This window comes from Melozone crissalis, unplaced genomic scaffold (assembly GCF_028551555.1).
Source record: "Melozone crissalis strain CALT ecotype California unplaced genomic scaffold, PUWL_Pcris_2 ptg000056l_1, whole genome shotgun sequence".
Classification (NCBI taxonomy): domain Eukaryota; kingdom Metazoa; phylum Chordata; class Aves; order Passeriformes; family Passerellidae; genus Melozone; species Melozone crissalis.
In genome coordinates this window covers 3,412,815-3,429,564 of record NW_026535834.1, presented here as the reverse complement: position 1 = coordinate 3,429,564, position 16,750 = coordinate 3,412,815, and the positions used below count along the sequence as shown (strand labels likewise).

Sequence of the window (16,750 nt, the reverse complement as noted above, 5' to 3'; positions counted from 1 at the left end):
GCTTATAATTAGAAATGAGTTACGAAGGGGAATGTTGGTAATCATAAAATAAAGCTTGTAATACATTGATTTCCAGATGGCTGCCAGTGAAATTGTTCTTTAATGTATAATAGACCAGACACAAGGAAAAAAAAATCAGTCATCCATCTTTATTCCTTGATGGACTACTTGTATGAATCTATAGTTGCCTGAATTCTGGAGTATTAGTTTTGCCTCCACAATTGGATGAGAGAAACTGAATTTGCCCCGTGGTATAGGCTGCTAGAGCTGTGGAAGAAGTGAGTTCCTCTTTTGTCTGGCATGATTTTTGTCCTTGTAATGTCAACAGGGAAGATCCAGCGATCGATTTGGCATCACCTCTGGGTATAACAACCTCAATGAATTGTTCCCAGAGACTGCAGGTTACTAAGGTGTTTTCTTTTTATCTTTTGCCTCATTTGAAGCTTTCATGAGGTTAAGATTGATCAAAACACTTGTCCAAAAGCAAATATCTGTAATCCTCCTTGCTTGACTCTAGAAAAATACATTTGCACCAGAAACAGACGGCAGTGCTACTGCTGAGAATTTTTCAATAGCATAATCCTTCTGTTGAGATGATAATGTGTTCATTTAACTTTTAAAATTTCACTTCTTGTTACTATAGTTTCAAGCACCGTTTGAAATTTATTTTTATTTGCCTTATCTGCTAATAATGGTTCTTTCTGCCATAGCAGTTGCATTCTGCACTGCTGCCATTTGAAAGACTGCACTACACGATAGTTAAGGCATATGGATTGTCACCACATGAGTTGTCTCACGCCCATGTTTTAAAAGTGACACTGCCATTAGACTTGCTTAACTGAGACCATTATGATTACTCATTTACCTTCATTAAAATGCTTCATAGCTTCCTTATTTTAAGTAGCTTTTCTCAGCAAGGTGCAGATTTGCCTTGCTGCTATCATTTCATCTGGAAAAATTTCCATGGTGAAAGGAATAACATGTTTTCAGCTAGATACTTTCCTGACCTGTGGAGAGATGAGCTCATCAGTGTCTTTATTGACAAACTCAGGAAGAAGGTGTGTCAACCAGAAATATTAGATCAGTCAGCTTGTCTTGTCCTGAAGCAATTGTAATTTCCCATGGTCTGCAGCAATTTCCTTTAGGAGCAGATATGTGGAGATATTGTTTGGGATCTGCTGCAGGAGCATAATTTCATTTGGTCCCAATGAGGTGGCCTTAGATGTCATTCTTTTCATTTTTGCTGTTGAAAGGCTGTTGGTTTTGTCAGTGGGAAGAACAGCAAGTTGCTGTTTTCCAGCATCTGACTGAGGAAAAAGTGTTGCAGCTATGCAGAAAAATATTGCCCACTCTGAGCTGGGTTATTGAAGACAGATGTTATGGCTCCTGCCCGTCTCTGAAAAGCCTGGAATAGGTGTTCAACTCACGACACACCAGCAAAGTTCCTGCTTTTCAAAAGCCTGTTGGTGACTGATGCAGGTGCTTAGTTCCTCAGTGGTAAATCTATTCCTTAGTGAATGATAGAGATTCTTACTTTTTTCCAGTTTCCTCCTGCGAGTTTTGGTCCCTCAGTGCTCAGCTCAGGCTTTGCTGGGAGAGGCTGCTCTCATTAGCACTGAGGATGTTCTCAGTGCTGTGTTGTCTGCTGCTGCACTGATGAAAGCCAAGCTCCTCTGATCCAGCATGAAAGAGGACTGAGTGGGAATCAGAAGTGGGAACAATTCCTCATTTCACTTTAGTTTTTGGTGTCAACTTCAGTTTGCTTTTTTCCTGTTTGAAATGGCTCTTTCCATGGTGTTGCTTGCCCAGAAACAGGATGAAGGCACTGTCTGTTAGTGGAGTTGGAGTTCACACAGGGATGTTGGAGCAGAGTTAGCAGGAACTGGCTCAGCTGTCTGTTGGTATCCAGGAGGGTTCACACCCTGCCTGCTGCCCATCAGTCACATCTGTACAGCAGATCTCAGATCTGCTCAGATCTCAGCAGCACTGAGCCATCTCCAAAGGGACCTCCCTGTGTGGGAGCTGAGCTCATTGCGGTTTGGACATGCTCTTAGTTGGAGTCTTTCTGCCATTAGTTGGGGTCTCTGCAGCGCTGGCACTTGGGGGAGTGATTTAGGGAAGCTCCCTGGGGATTTCACAGTGATGGTGAGCTGGACAGGGTGAAGAGCCTGGTCTTGAGAAAGCTAAAACCTCCTGCCTACCTCACATTTAGGCACACATGGTTTCAAGGTGTGAGCATCACAGGTGCTTTGTCACTCTGCAGAGCATGATGGTGTCTGTTGTTGTATCTGGATTTCTGAGGAGGTGCAGTACACCCTGAGCCCCAGCCGCTGTGCTCAGGGCATCATGCTGCTGTCCATGGGTGTCACAGCCAGCCCTGGCCTTGGCTGGGTGCCTCCACTTCCTCTCGAGTGGAGGGAATGGCTCCTGCGAGCATCTGGCTCTCAGGCAGGAGCAGATGTAGAAGATGGTGGGATCCACAGCTGGATGTGCAAACCCTGAAGTGCTCCAGGGTTATGGTTGTCATTGCAGCCTTTGTTTTGCCCTCTGGAAAACAGCAGTCATCCAGGTATGGGAGGGTCACCCCTTTGTCCTGACCCAATGGCAGGACAGCAGGCAGTGTCTCCTGATGCTGTTGTGTTTCCAAGAAGAGATTTAAATCCTTGCAGAGAGGTAATTCCCAGCTTTCCGGTAAGGATAACATTGATGGTACCTAATTAAAGGGCACTCTTAGCCTGTGTAAACATTTATATTAATTTCCTTCTCACACAGATGTCTAGTAAACTGACCTCCTGAGGCAAAACCATCTGGCCTCAGGTGGGAGGAGGATCTCGGCCAGCGTGGAGAACCTGACCTGTCTCTTGTTGAGTCATTTCTCAATAGTTTTTTCTGTCCCTGCACATGAAAGGCCTGTGCATGGATATATAAGTTTCATGGGCAGTTGTCATGGATGACCTGCATAATTACACTGCAGGCTTGTGGCTGTGGGCTCTGCTCCCTCTCTGCTTCCCATTGTGTATTCTGGGACCATCCGTGTATAAAATTAGTATGGGCGGTGAGCAGCAATAAGATGTTCCCTACATGGGTGGATTAAATTAAAATTCAGTAAGAAAAGAGCTTTGGGTGAGTTTCCAAATTACTTGTCGGATTGCACTGAGGAGATTGTTATGGTACTGTCAAACTTTTTGGTGGATGAACAGTCTGATGCAAGTGGGGTGGGTTTATTACCTCTCGCTGCTCTTTCTCTTTTATGTACTATGCTGTGTAATCTTTTGTTATTAAATAATAAGCAAAATAAAAACTGTTGTTTGTCACAGCCAGCTTGTTTTGCAGAGAAAAACACTTTGGAAGTTCAGTCTGTGTGATCTCCAGCCCTGTCAGGAGCTATTATATTGAATCTTCTTTTAAATTGTTAAGCTGGAGGACAAACCCAGACGTTATCGTGCACATCTCAGCTGAGAGCACAGCGGATTCGGCAGGGAGCAGCCTCTGATGTCTTGTACCATGCCATTAGTTTTTGTCACAAACATGTCAAGATAATCTGCTTCCGGTGTTATGTGTGTTGGCTGACATGAGCATTAGTAGATCTGCATAATTTTTGAAGTAGTTTGAAGTGTGGATGTAACACACTTGGGGCTGTGTGAAATCTTTTTTATCCCCTTTTACGGATCACGTTGCTGTTCAGAAAGTTGCTTGTTCTGTTTTTCCCTCCCACAAGGTACTGTGTTAATTTGCAAAGTTCAAAAGGAAAATGCCCCAAACTAGAAGTCATCATAAATAGTGAACGACAACTGACACACTTTGGAAGACCAGGAGCCCCATTATTTCCCAGTCACAACATTACATTTTAAATGGATGCTGCTGTCACTTCAGGATATATGGAATTGTACTTTAATGTAGGCTGTTATTATTTATTGAGCTATTTATTGAATTAGTGAACCTCTAATTCAGTCTGGACTTTGATGGACAGGATCTTTCTTCTGTGCACGTGTGTCCCTTGGTAGCCTTCTACAGAGGTTGAGTCATGCCCAGTGAAAGTTGGATAAGACGCTTCAATTACTTATTTTTTCAAGGTGCTTTTTGATCATTAATACTCAGACCTGTCCCAGCCTCAAAAGGGGTTGTGCTTTTCCATGAAGACGCTTTTTTCCACCCTCTGAGGTGCAGCCAGACAGCAGAAGGAGCCTGTATCTGTAGCCATGGCAGCCAGTAATTTATTGCTCCATATGGCTGGTGTGGCAGCAGCTGCTCTGGTTTAAGGAGGTCAGGACATTGGGGCATTTAAGAAACAAAACAACACCCCCAACTATAAAACCTTCTTAAATGTTTTGTACTGTAATAGTAAGGCTCTCCCTAGGCATAAGGAGAGCCAAGGGGGTTATGTATTTATAACTTTTATAGCTGTAGTTTGAATCAAAGCCATTATATCAGCAGGGAAATAAGTTTTTGTGCTGGTTTTACCTTTTTCCAGTGTCGTGGTTAGTGTTTTAGGAAGCAGGTAGTATGGAGGGGCAGTGGGCCAGGCCATTCCACCCAGGTGATGAGATCCACCCTTGGATCTGGCCTGCAGCAGGTGCTGTCCATCCGTGGCAGGAGCAGGATCCACCCCACTGCTTCTGGATGCATTTTACACTATGCTGAGAGAGAAACTGTATTGCCAGATCAGATGGCAGTGCTGTGTTTGTAGCAAGGAAGTGAAGATGTGCACGTTGTGAGTGGCTCTCGTGGAACAGAAATACAACTTTAATTTCAGTTTGGGTGTGAGGATCCCTTGCTGCTGAGAAATGGTATGGAAGGGCTCTTGGATGTAGCACTAAAGTTTTTCCAAATAGGCTTTTCATAAACGTGAATCTTTTTATTTTCATTAGGGGACCATTTTAATTAAAATGAAACTGGAATGTTTACTCTGCTTCCTGTAGCTGTGATTGTTTTCTTCACTGTGTGAGCACATGTATAATTTGCTCTAAAAGAAATGTCAGCAGTTTCTGATTACCTTGTGAGTCTTACTCAACAGCTTGATTTTAATTGGGGGGAGGAAATATTTTCAGGGTGCTCCAGGGAGGTCTGATGTCTTTGGGTAGCAGGAGGGAAAAGGTGCTATCTTTGGTACAATGTTAATTGCAATAATCATGACTATGAATTTAAAATAAAAATCTTTAATTTCTTACCAATGTTGGGTGTTTTTCAGTCATGTCAATGAAACACAACCTGTTTGGTAATTAGAATCCTTCAGCTATGCAACCTTTTGGCTTTGCTGCATCTATATAAGCATCCAAACAGGGTGACATTTTGGAAAACAGTGATTGAAAGTAGGTAGGTACTCTCAAATCTCAGGAATTAAGGAAGAAATTTTTTTGTTGTGAGGGTGGTGAGGCAATGGCAGAGGCCCAGAGAGGTGGTGGATTCCCTGTCCCTGGAAACATCCAGGGTCAGGTTGGACAGGCTCTGAGCAGCCTGGTCAGGGTGAGGGTATCCCTGCTCCTTGGCAGCATTTAAAGGTGAAAACTCTGCAGTTGGGGTTAGACAAGGAAAGAGAAGGCTGAGCACATAGGGAGGAGCGTGTCCATGTTTTCAAATATAATCTCTCTGATCCCAGAAATCAACCAGGATTTGTAAGTAATAGATATTTATGTAGGTCAAGTGAATCTCTTTCTTGAAATTCTTTGTAATTATGTAATACGACAAGAAGTATCTGTAGCAGAATAATGTGTTCTGGATTCTTCAGTAGCACTGCTCCTGAAACATTCCCTTAGCCTCTTTTGGTCATTTTCTAGGAGGAGGCACCTTCAATTACTTGAGTTGCTGAAATGCCTTTTGGGTCCTGCACGGCATTTCAGAGGTGATCAGTTTTTGAACCTTTCTGGAGCTTAGCTAATATCTTGTATTTTAATATTGTCTCCACCATCAGAGATAATGATCTCAGTCTCCCCTCCTCATTCTCTGGGGTTTTGTTTCCTCCTGCTGATTATTTGAAATAAATAAATAAGTAAGAAAACAACAAGGAGGTGTGTTAACAAGGAGGAATGACTAAGAGAAAAATGAGAGTAAAATACTGCTTATCATAAAAGACTGTATCTCTGGAGGCATAAATTGGTATTCATTAAGTTGTTTGCCTAGACTTCGTTAAAAGACGTGCTTGAGGAGCTGTCTGAGCCGTGTTTCTGTGGAAAGCAAGTCATCCTCTTCGTGACTAGATACATCTAGATGAGCTGGAGAGACCAGAAAGTAACACTAAATGATGGATTGAGAACAGCCTCCTTGGCACTGGGGAAACAACAGACTATGAAATGCTTTTCAGCAGTAATAATATTTAACACTTAGCTGTAAAGTTATACTGATCCAGCTCTTCTCCCCCAAATATGCAGGTCTCTTTCACATCTGATGCAGAGTTTTTAAAAATGTTTATGTTCAATTTCTGTCATTTCTCATGGGTCCCTGGGGTTTTTTTGATTATTTCTGTAGCTGGATGTTAACTTCTTGCCTGTGATGGTTATGGTGTCCTGCATGCATAATCTTGCTGGTATCCTCTGTGTATCATCAGATGCAGAGAAGCAATTGCAGACCAGTAATCAGAGTGTGGCCCAGTCTTGCCATGTCTGCATTCTTCCAAAAATCAGTTTTCTTTTGATTTTTGTAAAATGTGACAAACACAGCTATTTCAAAGACCTTGGGGAGAAGCTGGGGCTGCAGTTTGAGATGAGGTTTTGCTACTGTGCTGGCATCTTTTATTACTACCTTGATCTGGGACAGACTCTTCCAAGGGAACGTGTGTGTGTTAATTATTGTGGCATTTGTGGCTCTCTGCTCTTTATCTTAAATCATTAAAAAAGTAATTGCACAGCATAACACTAGCAAAGTGCTTTCACTGTTTGGAGAATGAATACTCTGTGTCAAACTCTTGTGCAACTTTTCTGTTGTTCAGCATTTTTTCTTTCTTTCTTTGCAGATTAAGACCCTTGATTTCAACCCAGTTTGCTAAGAAGGCTGCCACTGAAGAGGTAAGAAAAGTCCAGCACTTCTCCAACCTGGTGCAACAGGTTGAGTTTGGAAATTCCCACAAGCTATTTTCAGCCTAGCTCTGGTCATGTGGTAGATAAGGGTAAAAGAAATGAGTCTTGTTTGTCTGATCAGGCCAGGAATTGGTTACTGTGAACACTGCAAAGCTGAGATTGGATGTTTTTTAACCCAGACTTGCCTTACTTATCCATCAGGAACATTGGCACAGCCTCATGATGCTTCATTGGACAGCAAAAAAGAGAAAACTCCCTGCAAGCATCTAATAAAGTCCATGTCAAATAAATGGTCAGGAGGAGTAGGAGGGGGCAGAGCTCATGCCTGCTTCTCAGCACTTGGACTGTCCTCACAGAGAAGAAGAACTTTGCAAACTCCACTTTTGTGCAGCCAGACCTGACCCCAGGCATGGGCTAGGCTTCTGTCAGAGACCAGTGTGGAAAGAGCTTTTACCCTGTATAGCCTGGCTTACTCCTGCTTTATTGTTTGTCTAGTTTGAAAATGTAATAGTGCCACAGAAAAGTTGGTGCTGGTAACTGGCCACTGCCAGAAGCCCTCCTTGGATGCCTTTGTGCACCTCCCAAAGGGATCATGATTATTTTCAGATCATTATTATTTTCAGTGAAACCAGATAACAATGATGGCTGCTCTCTTTCACTAATAATTTCACCCTATACAAAATATTCACAGGCATTTTGTATACAACAAACTGTCTACTGCATATCTAAAAATTCAGTATACCAAAGGGATTTGTCCCTCTTGCCCATGAATGTGTGACACTGACACCCTTCTGAAAGTGAAGCAGTTCCCTTAGGTAGTTTAACACCTTTGACAATTGCCCATCCATACATAAAGCTAAGTGCCAAACTCCAGTCCAGGATGTCTGGAATTGAATTCAGGAAGTTCTATTTAAAGGTGTTGTTTGACTGCCTTTTTTTTTAACATGACTAAAAGTCATTGATTTTCAGAAACAGTTTGATATCCTGCCTAGGGAAATACATTTTCACTTCTTATTTTATGCTCATTAGAAAACTCTGCACATTTTTAGAAGTACAGCAGTCTGGAAGTGGACATGATAATTAGAAGAAGGTCACATTTTAATTAGCATGGAGCAATTTTAAAAAATAATGACTCAATTGTAGCTCCTTTATATTCACCCATTTTTTCAGAGCAGATGGATACTTTTAAACATATAAATTGATGTATATTATGATGCTGATTTGTTTCAAACTCTTGTGTCTATTTCTGCTTATACCAAGATGGACTCAATTTGATGACAGAGGTAAAAGCAGTGGTAGGAAATATAAACTGGAGGGAAGTTCCTCTAAATAATATGATTAATTTGAGCATTAAAAAATAATGAAAACCTGTCTTTGACTGATCCGAATATCTAAATACTTGATTTTCTGTTAAAATTAATGGGTGTCTTTTGCCCTATTAATGAGCTGTTGGAGCAAACCCTGAGGTGACTTTGAAAAACTCAGGCAGATTCTTTAGGTTGACTGTCATGGTGTATGACAAGTTCAGGAGCAGCTTTGATGTTTGAATAATTAGACTATCAACTTTCTGGTACAGGGATTTTCTCTTATGGTGTATCTCTGAAGTGCCTGGAGTTACAGGGGTTCTGGGAGCTACTGCATCCCAAGCAAATGCATTTATAAATAAATAAATAAATAAAAATTAACTGCAGCATTTTATCAGAGCTTGCTGTCAATGGAATTGGAGAACATGCAGCAGTACATAGTTATGTATGTAATTTAAAACCTAGATCGCCGTGGCACTTTTCTCATGGTTTGGGCCAAAGGAGTTGGGGTTTTTTGGTCTCCTTTGGACCATTCATTTTTAGAAGCGGTTCACCACTGGTCCTTCCAAGGAAGAGTTTCCATCTTTCTTACTGGGGAAGGTGACTTGGTGCTGGTTACAGCTGGCTGGTGCCAGGTACTGTCAATATTCCCTTCTCAGAATTCTTCACATGACAACACAGCATTCATGGTTAGTCTTTAAGGTTCCTCCAATTGCTGATTGGCTGGTTTTGTGTGCCATGGGCTCTAATGTATGAGCCCAAACAGTCCAAGTACAGAATGAGTGTGGAAAGTACCCTATTACAGAGCTGATGGAAGTAAAGCTCCTGTGATGTTTCTTCCCTGGATGAGAGAAGGAGGTGGAGCTCCAGACTGAGCACACCATGAAAATGAGAAGAAAGAGCAGAGCCTGGGCTGTGCTGGCACAGGCCTTGTTGCTGCTTCCTGCCCTGTTCCCAGATCTCTCCTTAGTGAGCCAAAGACAGCATTACCTACTCCAAATTCACCTCTGTTCCCTTGTGGTGTTCCCCTTTCTCTCCCTCCGTGCTGTGTCCTGCCTAACCTTGGAGCAGCTGGGGAGTACCACATCCAGAACAGGTCCCATCCATGATTGATTCCCAAGGTAGTGTTTGGAGATCATTATTCTGCTGAATTCCACAGGTAATGGCACAGGTGCCAGTGTGTATTATCAGCTGAGTGCTCTGCCATCACATTAAGTGCTGTCTACAGAGTGCTATTTGTTCCACAGCTCATCGCGCCGCCACATAAATCCAACCAGAGCTGTCAAAACTAATACATGTTGGGCTTTTTCTGATTTGAAGGGTACATTTTTGCTATCATTAAATTGTCAATAACGTTGTTATTTTGTAATAGGCCTGATGTGAGTTGAGCACACTGTGGGAGAGGTTTAAGTTTCCCACAGAGCTCTACTGAGGAGCCTTCGCTCCCAAATTTCTCCTCCTCTTGTGCTTGCCAGAGAATCCTTGTTCTGCTGTTACCATTACAGGATGTTTCAGTGGCCTGGTTCTGGACTAGGTGAAAACTGGATGGTTTTGCCTGACTTTCATTCAGACTTCCATAAGAACAGCTGAACCTGTAGCACTGGACATGAGCTTCTGTCTCTCCTGTCCCTATTGTTTGGAAGCTGCTAAAGTTCTGTACAACTATTGGACCAAAAGAAGGGCTGTTCTACTGTTCTCTCTTCTTTTGTGCAGGTTACCTTTCCAAATGCACAGGCTGAAGCCTCTGATGTAGAAAAACCAGCAGCTGTGCTTGTGGAGAGTGGCCCAGTAGCTTACAACCCTGATGAAGAGGTGGAAGAGGAAGAGGTAGAGGAAGATGAAGATCACTGCATGAGCGCCTTGCAGTTAATGGGAGGAAATGGTGAGCTGGGGGTACCATCTCTGCTCTGTGGGCTTTGTTCTTCCAGGCGTGGGGACACACAGGCTTCCCCTGCTTGTCCCTGTCCCAGAGCTCCTGCTGCCTTTTCAGCATTGCCTGTTCCTGTGGGAAGCCTGGAATCGCCCTTGTCTGAAACCTGACCTTGGAGACTCCTCCTGAGAAAAGTTTGCGTCTCGAGCTTTAGGCTAAGAGGGCTTCCCAAGAACAAACTGAAGCGTGGGGTGTTTTCCAGAATTAGGTTTATTTAGGTGGATCTGAGGAGTTAGGGGCTCAGTAACCCCTCCATTAGCAGTGCCTGGGGCCCCCTGAGCCTCTCCTCTCTTCTCCTTGTGCCTCCTCTGTGGAGGCTGCAGTGATGTCCAGGTTGTCCGTGAGCCCTGGGGACGTGTCTGTCCAGCTCAAAACACAACAAATCATCACACTCTGTTTCTGGGGAAGGTGTTGGGAGGAAGCAGTTGTTCCCAAGTGCAGGAATGGCATTGGTGGTGCATGTATGGTACACAGATGTGCGCTAATTTCTTTGGGTTACCCAGCAAAGCCACTGGTTTAATTAGATTTCTTTGTTGGCAGGAAAAGGCAGTCTCCTCTCCACTGTGGTTTTTCCTAGCTGGACACTCCACATTTATCCTTTATTAAAAACTTCCCTTTAGAAGTTAAGCTTTGAAAATACACAAAATTATTTTTAAAATGGGAACTGCTAATTATGGGTTGTGAAGACGCAAGATGGGAATACGTTTCCTAGTGAAATGTTATTTACTGCAAAAATCTTTCCATCACTATTCATTTAGCTTTCATAGACAAAATGTATACATTTCACAAAAGTGTCTGTTGCTTTTGAATTTATTTCTCTGCTGGAAAATAATTGCTGAACTGTAGGAAAAACAGTTTGTTGCCTGCATTTATTATTAGAATAACGTTCCCAAGAAAAGGCATCCATGTGGGGGAGGGTGGGTCTATGTTTATTAATAAACCCCCCACAAAAATAGAATAAAGGTCACTGAGTTTTTTTTCTTTGTAAATGTTACTAATTTTGAACCATTCTGAGAACATTCCACTACTCCCTGTCTGGCCTGGACAACAGCTGAAAATTAGAGTTAAAAAATAAAAATAAAAAAGAAAAGGAAAGGAGTATTCCCAGAATTCGAATGCAGGTGTACAGAGCTGCTCAGAACAGAAAATAACTCTTTCCTAGCTGCTTTCTCTGTGGATTTTAGACCTGCCTGCCTGGAATAACAACATGAATTACAGATGGTGAACTTCACCCATTCTACACAAATCATTATAGATTACACTTAATTCTGCTTTTGAGCATTTGCTTGTCTCTTTGGGTGAGATGTTGCCCTGTATTGGATTTGGAATTTGAAGTTTAACTTTCCTCAGTGCTCATATGCAATAATTATCCATAGGTTCATCTACATTACAGAAAGTATCTGTGTCAGTGCATTCAGAAGCACACAGAAGAAAAATAGGTGCATTAGAAACATACAGACTTGCCTTCTGACACACAGCACACGGTCTTTGCACTCAGCATTAAGAAAATAAAATTGGATTAAAAAATCTGAGCAAAAATTTTAAGTCTAGAAGTAAGAAGATAAGGGAGATCTGATTCAGATGCATTGGTCGGAATTTGTTCCATGACTCTTTTGATGTTGATGGGAACTCTGAGCTATCTCTGAACCCTTGCAATTTCAGCTCATAAATCCATGAATAATATAAACAAACCAGTTTTTTCCTTGGTGCCTGTATCTAGTGAAAAACGTGCCTGCTTGTAAATGTAATGCTGCTGGTTATCAGCCACTGTGTGCCAAGTCACTTGTGACAATCAGTCTTGATCACCTTAGCCTCTAAATTAAACCAAGTATTTCACATACACATGTGCCAAGTATTCCTAAAGGATAGTCTAGTGACAAGTGAGAGGAGATATTTACACATACATGCTTAAAAATAATTTTATTTCATTGAGGGAAGTACATGCAAGAACTTATTTAGGCCTAAGAAAATAGATGTTTTTCAAAATGCTTGCCTAAGGCAAAACTTATCCTGTAGTTACACAGCAAGAAAACAACCTTAAAGAAGCAATACTGCTATTGTGTCTTCCATCTACCCAGAATATTTGCATTTTTATATGCCCTTGTCTTTCTGTGTTTCAGATTATGGCTGTGATATGGATGAAGATGATGGCTATTAGCTCCATTTACTTCCAGGGGACATGGACCGTGTCTTGTTTTCAGCAAATCTTTGGTCTTCAAGCTGTATGAATAGTGAAAGAAGCTGTCTATGGTCAGCAAATGTAATCGAACAATCCTGACTTTTGTAAAGTGAATTCGAGGTTGGCATTGGGTCTGGTCAGTTTACATTGACCCATAACCCAGCAATAACCAGTTTGGATTCCTACTTGAATTTATTTTTATTTTGGTGGATCATAGTTGGAGAATTAAATTAATGAGAGTAATGTTTCCAGAGAACAAAAGAAAAGAGACAAAACAGACTGTGCATGAAGCCTGTGTGGCTGAAAGCAGCACATCTCTTATTTATGTGACTGCTTTTAGGCATACTGCTGAAAGGGAGCAGGTTGAAGGACAGGTCCTGTTGATTATTTGAGTACAGGAAAATTAGTCAGTCTCATCATGCTACAAGTGACAGAAGGAAATGTTTCCAACCAGGACTGTGAATGTGACCATGTTGCTGTATACGAGTTCCCCCAACCCTGTCAAAAGTTAATGATAAGTTATATATTTGCAGAGCAGTACTGGTTTTCTGAAACAGAGTAAATACTTCTTTATATTAGTAAATTCATAGATTTCTTAAAATATCTGACAGTATAAGGCAATGAAGAATTGTCTTCCACTGTGAGTCTGGTGTGGTTTTTGTGGAAGGAGGGAAAACACCTGGTTTGGGTAGGAAGTACAGGGAGCAAGGAGGCAAAGATGCTGTGTTCATGAGCTGTTGCTGGGCATCCCTAGGCAAAGCCAGGTCTTCTTTAGGCTGGTGTTGCTGCAGGAGAGTCGCTCAGGCCATCTCTGTGGAGCTGCTCTTGCCTTACTTAGTTAGCGGCAAGGTCTGCTCCCAAGAGCTGCTGGTCTCTAAAACCAGTTGAAAGAAAGAGAAAGCTGAGCTTTTTAATAAATAAGCTAGCATCTGCTTTGACTGAATTTAATTTAATGTAATTTGCTTAGCATTCACTGGGTAAATTAAAGGTCACCATGCAGCAGCCTGACTTTCATGGCTCAAATCCCATCCTTGAACAGTCGTTGCTATGTGAATAAAGCTGGAGCTCCAGCCCTGCGTGCCCTGAAATGTCAGCAGGCAGGTCCTCTGTCACAGATAGAGCAGTTCTGGCAGTGCCATGACAGCAGGGGTCAGGAGTGGAGGCCCAGTGGGCAGATCCCACCCTGGTGCCTCTGACCTGCCTTCCCCTGGCACTGCTGGGCCGAGGCTCTCGGCTCCGTGGGAAATGCACGGCACTCTGGATCACACTCTGGATGTCTGCAGCTGATGTTTCCATCTCTCTCCCTTATCTGGTGACAGTCATGAAAACTGTAGTGCTGCAGGCTTCTCTTAACACCAGGGCAAGATGGATATTTATCTTACCAGCCCAGTTTCTGTTCAGCTGTGTCTCCTGGTCGGGTCTTCCTTCCTGCCTTTTTTCAGGAGCGCTCGTTACTAAAGCACCATCCATCCTCCTGCTACAGAGATTGGATTGTGGCAGGAAGAGAAGCTGCTTCAGGGTGCTCTGCCAGACAGGGTGAGGATGGTGCTCACATCTGAGATCATCACCAAAGAGGGGAAGGGCCACACAGCCTTCCATACTTCCATTCTTCTCTGTCCCTCTTGGTAGCTCACATAAGATGGATCATGCAAGTCAAGCAAGAGTGAGCGATTTTTTTAGGAGCAGACTTGATACTATTTGGCTGGTAAATATGGCTTGGTGGGTTGTATCTGTGAAGCATTTTTGAGCCCTGTGTAGGAGTATTTCTGTAATGACTTCTTAGAAGCAGAACTTGGTAACAAAATTGGTGTGGTAAGGCTACTGGAAGGAAAATCTCTTCTGAACCAGATTCCAGTTACTTCGTTTACAGCATTTAAGTGGACAGAAGAGATTCCTTATAATTCTTAGGAGAAAAGCTGTCATTTTCACTGAAAAGCTATAGATTTTTTTCCTGACATTTTATAAATACTGCACAGAAACTGATACTGAGGAGATAAACCTTTCTACCTCTCTTTTATCTACTCCATAAAATAGAAGTATGCTATAAGCAGACAGTTTTCTAAAAAGTGGTTTGTTTTATCAAAGTTTGTGCTCTGCAAGTCTTTGAGACCGTTGAGTTTGATTGTTTGGGTTTGAATTAATCTTCCATAGCACTGCTACAAATATACTCTTCAGTATATTCTCAAGACTTGGGTTTTATTCCAAGGTACACAGTATTCTCTATGCAGGAAATAAACATGCATAAATAAACATGTGTATGACTCATGTAGGTCGAGTGCTTCTCTCAAATGCAAGATTTTGGCTCTTAAAGAAACCTCTAAGATGGGCTAAGATGGATATTGCTGAGGGTCTTTCCTCCAGTCTCCTGCTTTGTTCTCCCAAAGGACACCAAACCTGCTGCCAGGGTGGTGGTGTTGTGTGTGAGAGCTGAGAGCACACCCAAATAACTGCAGCTAGGAAATTTGAATTTCAGTAGTACATTGTGTTGCTGAGAACATTGTTTTGTGCACTGCAAGTAGAGGGTTGCAGTTTTTGAATGCTCTCATGTGATTTGATTAGGAAAGGCCATCAGGCAATCTGCTGGAATAGCAAGGGAAAAAAAAAAAAGACCTACAATTCCATAGCATCTCAGTATTGCTGGTGAAGTTAATGGCATGGCTTCTGTACAGGATTCCTAAAGAAAGGGTATTGGATAAGAAGACTTCACTCTGAGCTTCTTAAGCTATAGTGGTTATGTACATTTTTAATTTATTGGTGACTTACCGGGATTTTTGTAACGTTCATTCCTTCTTCATTTAACTAAGCTCAGGAAATGTAAACAGATTTGAACATGCTAGTTTCTGTTTTTATAGCTAGTCATTAAAATGTAAAAGGATTAACACTGCATTAACTCTGTTTACTACTGTTGGTATATCTGGACAATTTTGTTGTGTGTAAGTAAGCCCAAATTCACTTGGAGTAATTTGGATCCTGCTTTTCTCAGGGTTCTGATTATGATGTAAAGAGCTTATAAGGCTTCAACATTTGGTATTCTTAGATCGTCTTCCTTGAAGCCACACAAGCTGTGTATCATTGGGTTTGCTGCAGAAAGCACATCTCTTGCTGCAAGTCACTTTGCTTGACAGGCAAAATTCTCCAGCTGTTGCACCCAGCTTGTCTGCCATGCAGCCTTTTAACACTCTGGTACTGTGGGAGTAGAAAAAGAAATAAGGAAAATAATGGGCTTCTTCACTGTGCTGAGTGCATTTTCAGTGTCTTAATCATCTGTGACATTTCTTTAAAATCAGTGTGTTCAGTACAGCAACTTTTAAATGGTGCCAGACAGCCTTGTCTTGAGGGTTCAACATGCTCATCAAAAAAGTCTTTGCCATCCTGATGACTTGTTTGTGTTCTTTGGATTGCATTGAAACCCCAGTTGCAGATGTGTACAGTTAGAGTTTGCCTAATAAATGTTCTGTTTCTTATTTTTGTGTTGAATCCTTGTATTCAGTTCAGTTAGTGCCAAGAAAATGAAACCTTTTTGATGTATGCATATGTACCATCCTTCCACAACCACAAGTCATGTTAACCTTTTTTACTGTAATATATTTGCTGTAAATAAAAAATAAAACCTTTACATAGCCCATCTGTTACTATGATGCTCTCTTGATGATTTCTGATTTTTCTGTCTTAGTTCTTAAAAATGTTCAGTTTTGATTGCTGCATGATTGGTTGGTTGTGGCCAAAATTTGTCATTTAGAGCTTTCTTTTGTCTCTATAAGGGAAGACACAGCAATCAGGTAAGTGCTTTTTACAAGATACTGTTCCACTGATAGATGTAGATGCTCTCTGTAAAGTACATAACATTAACGAGGCTTTTCCACTGAGCTGTATAATTAACTGACTGTGGGAACAATATATGGTGTGTGTATTTAGTGGAACTGTTCCAGTGCTTGTTTCTCAAAGTTGTATCTTGATAAATAAGGTGTGTGCCGAGTTAAAAATCATGTTATTTTATCAACATCTGGCTGCCACAGTTTGGAGACAAAAATCCACATCTGCCCTTTGTACAGATGAGTGTTTGCTCCTTTTAGTTTTTGCTGGAAAAAGAGGTACTGCTGGATCCTCAGGAAGGTCTCCTGCAAAGTTTTAGCCTATAAAAGGATGATTAAGAGTGAATTTGAGAAGGCAGTATGTGTCGTTCCATCATTTCACTGTGTTCCCATAGTGTGGTCAAGGCACACTTCTGCTCTCTTTGACATTGGGATGTTTTTATCTGAATTTCTCTTCAGCTGTTTCAGCCATTTCCACTGGGAGTTGGGAACTTCTCCAGCAGTGTCCATCACAG

At 41.8% G+C, this 16,750-nt stretch overlaps 1 protein-coding gene across 1 annotated transcript in view; it reads left to right on the top strand.

The window, feature by feature from the left end:
• The window catches only part of BRF1 (BRF1 RNA polymerase III transcription initiation factor subunit), a 170,704-nt gene extending 154,649 nt beyond the window's left edge, over positions 1-16,055 (top strand). Inside the window, exons 16-18 of the mRNA XM_054286701.1 lie at positions 6,947-6,998; positions 10,028-10,196; positions 12,365-16,055. Of these exons, the coding sequence (XP_054142676.1) occupies positions 6,947-6,998; positions 10,028-10,196; positions 12,365-12,402 (259 nt within the window). The 3' untranslated portion in view covers positions 12,403-16,055. The remainder of the gene's footprint in view (positions 1-6,946; positions 6,999-10,027; positions 10,197-12,364) is intronic.
• The last annotated feature ends 695 nt before the right edge of the window (positions 16,056-16,750 follow it).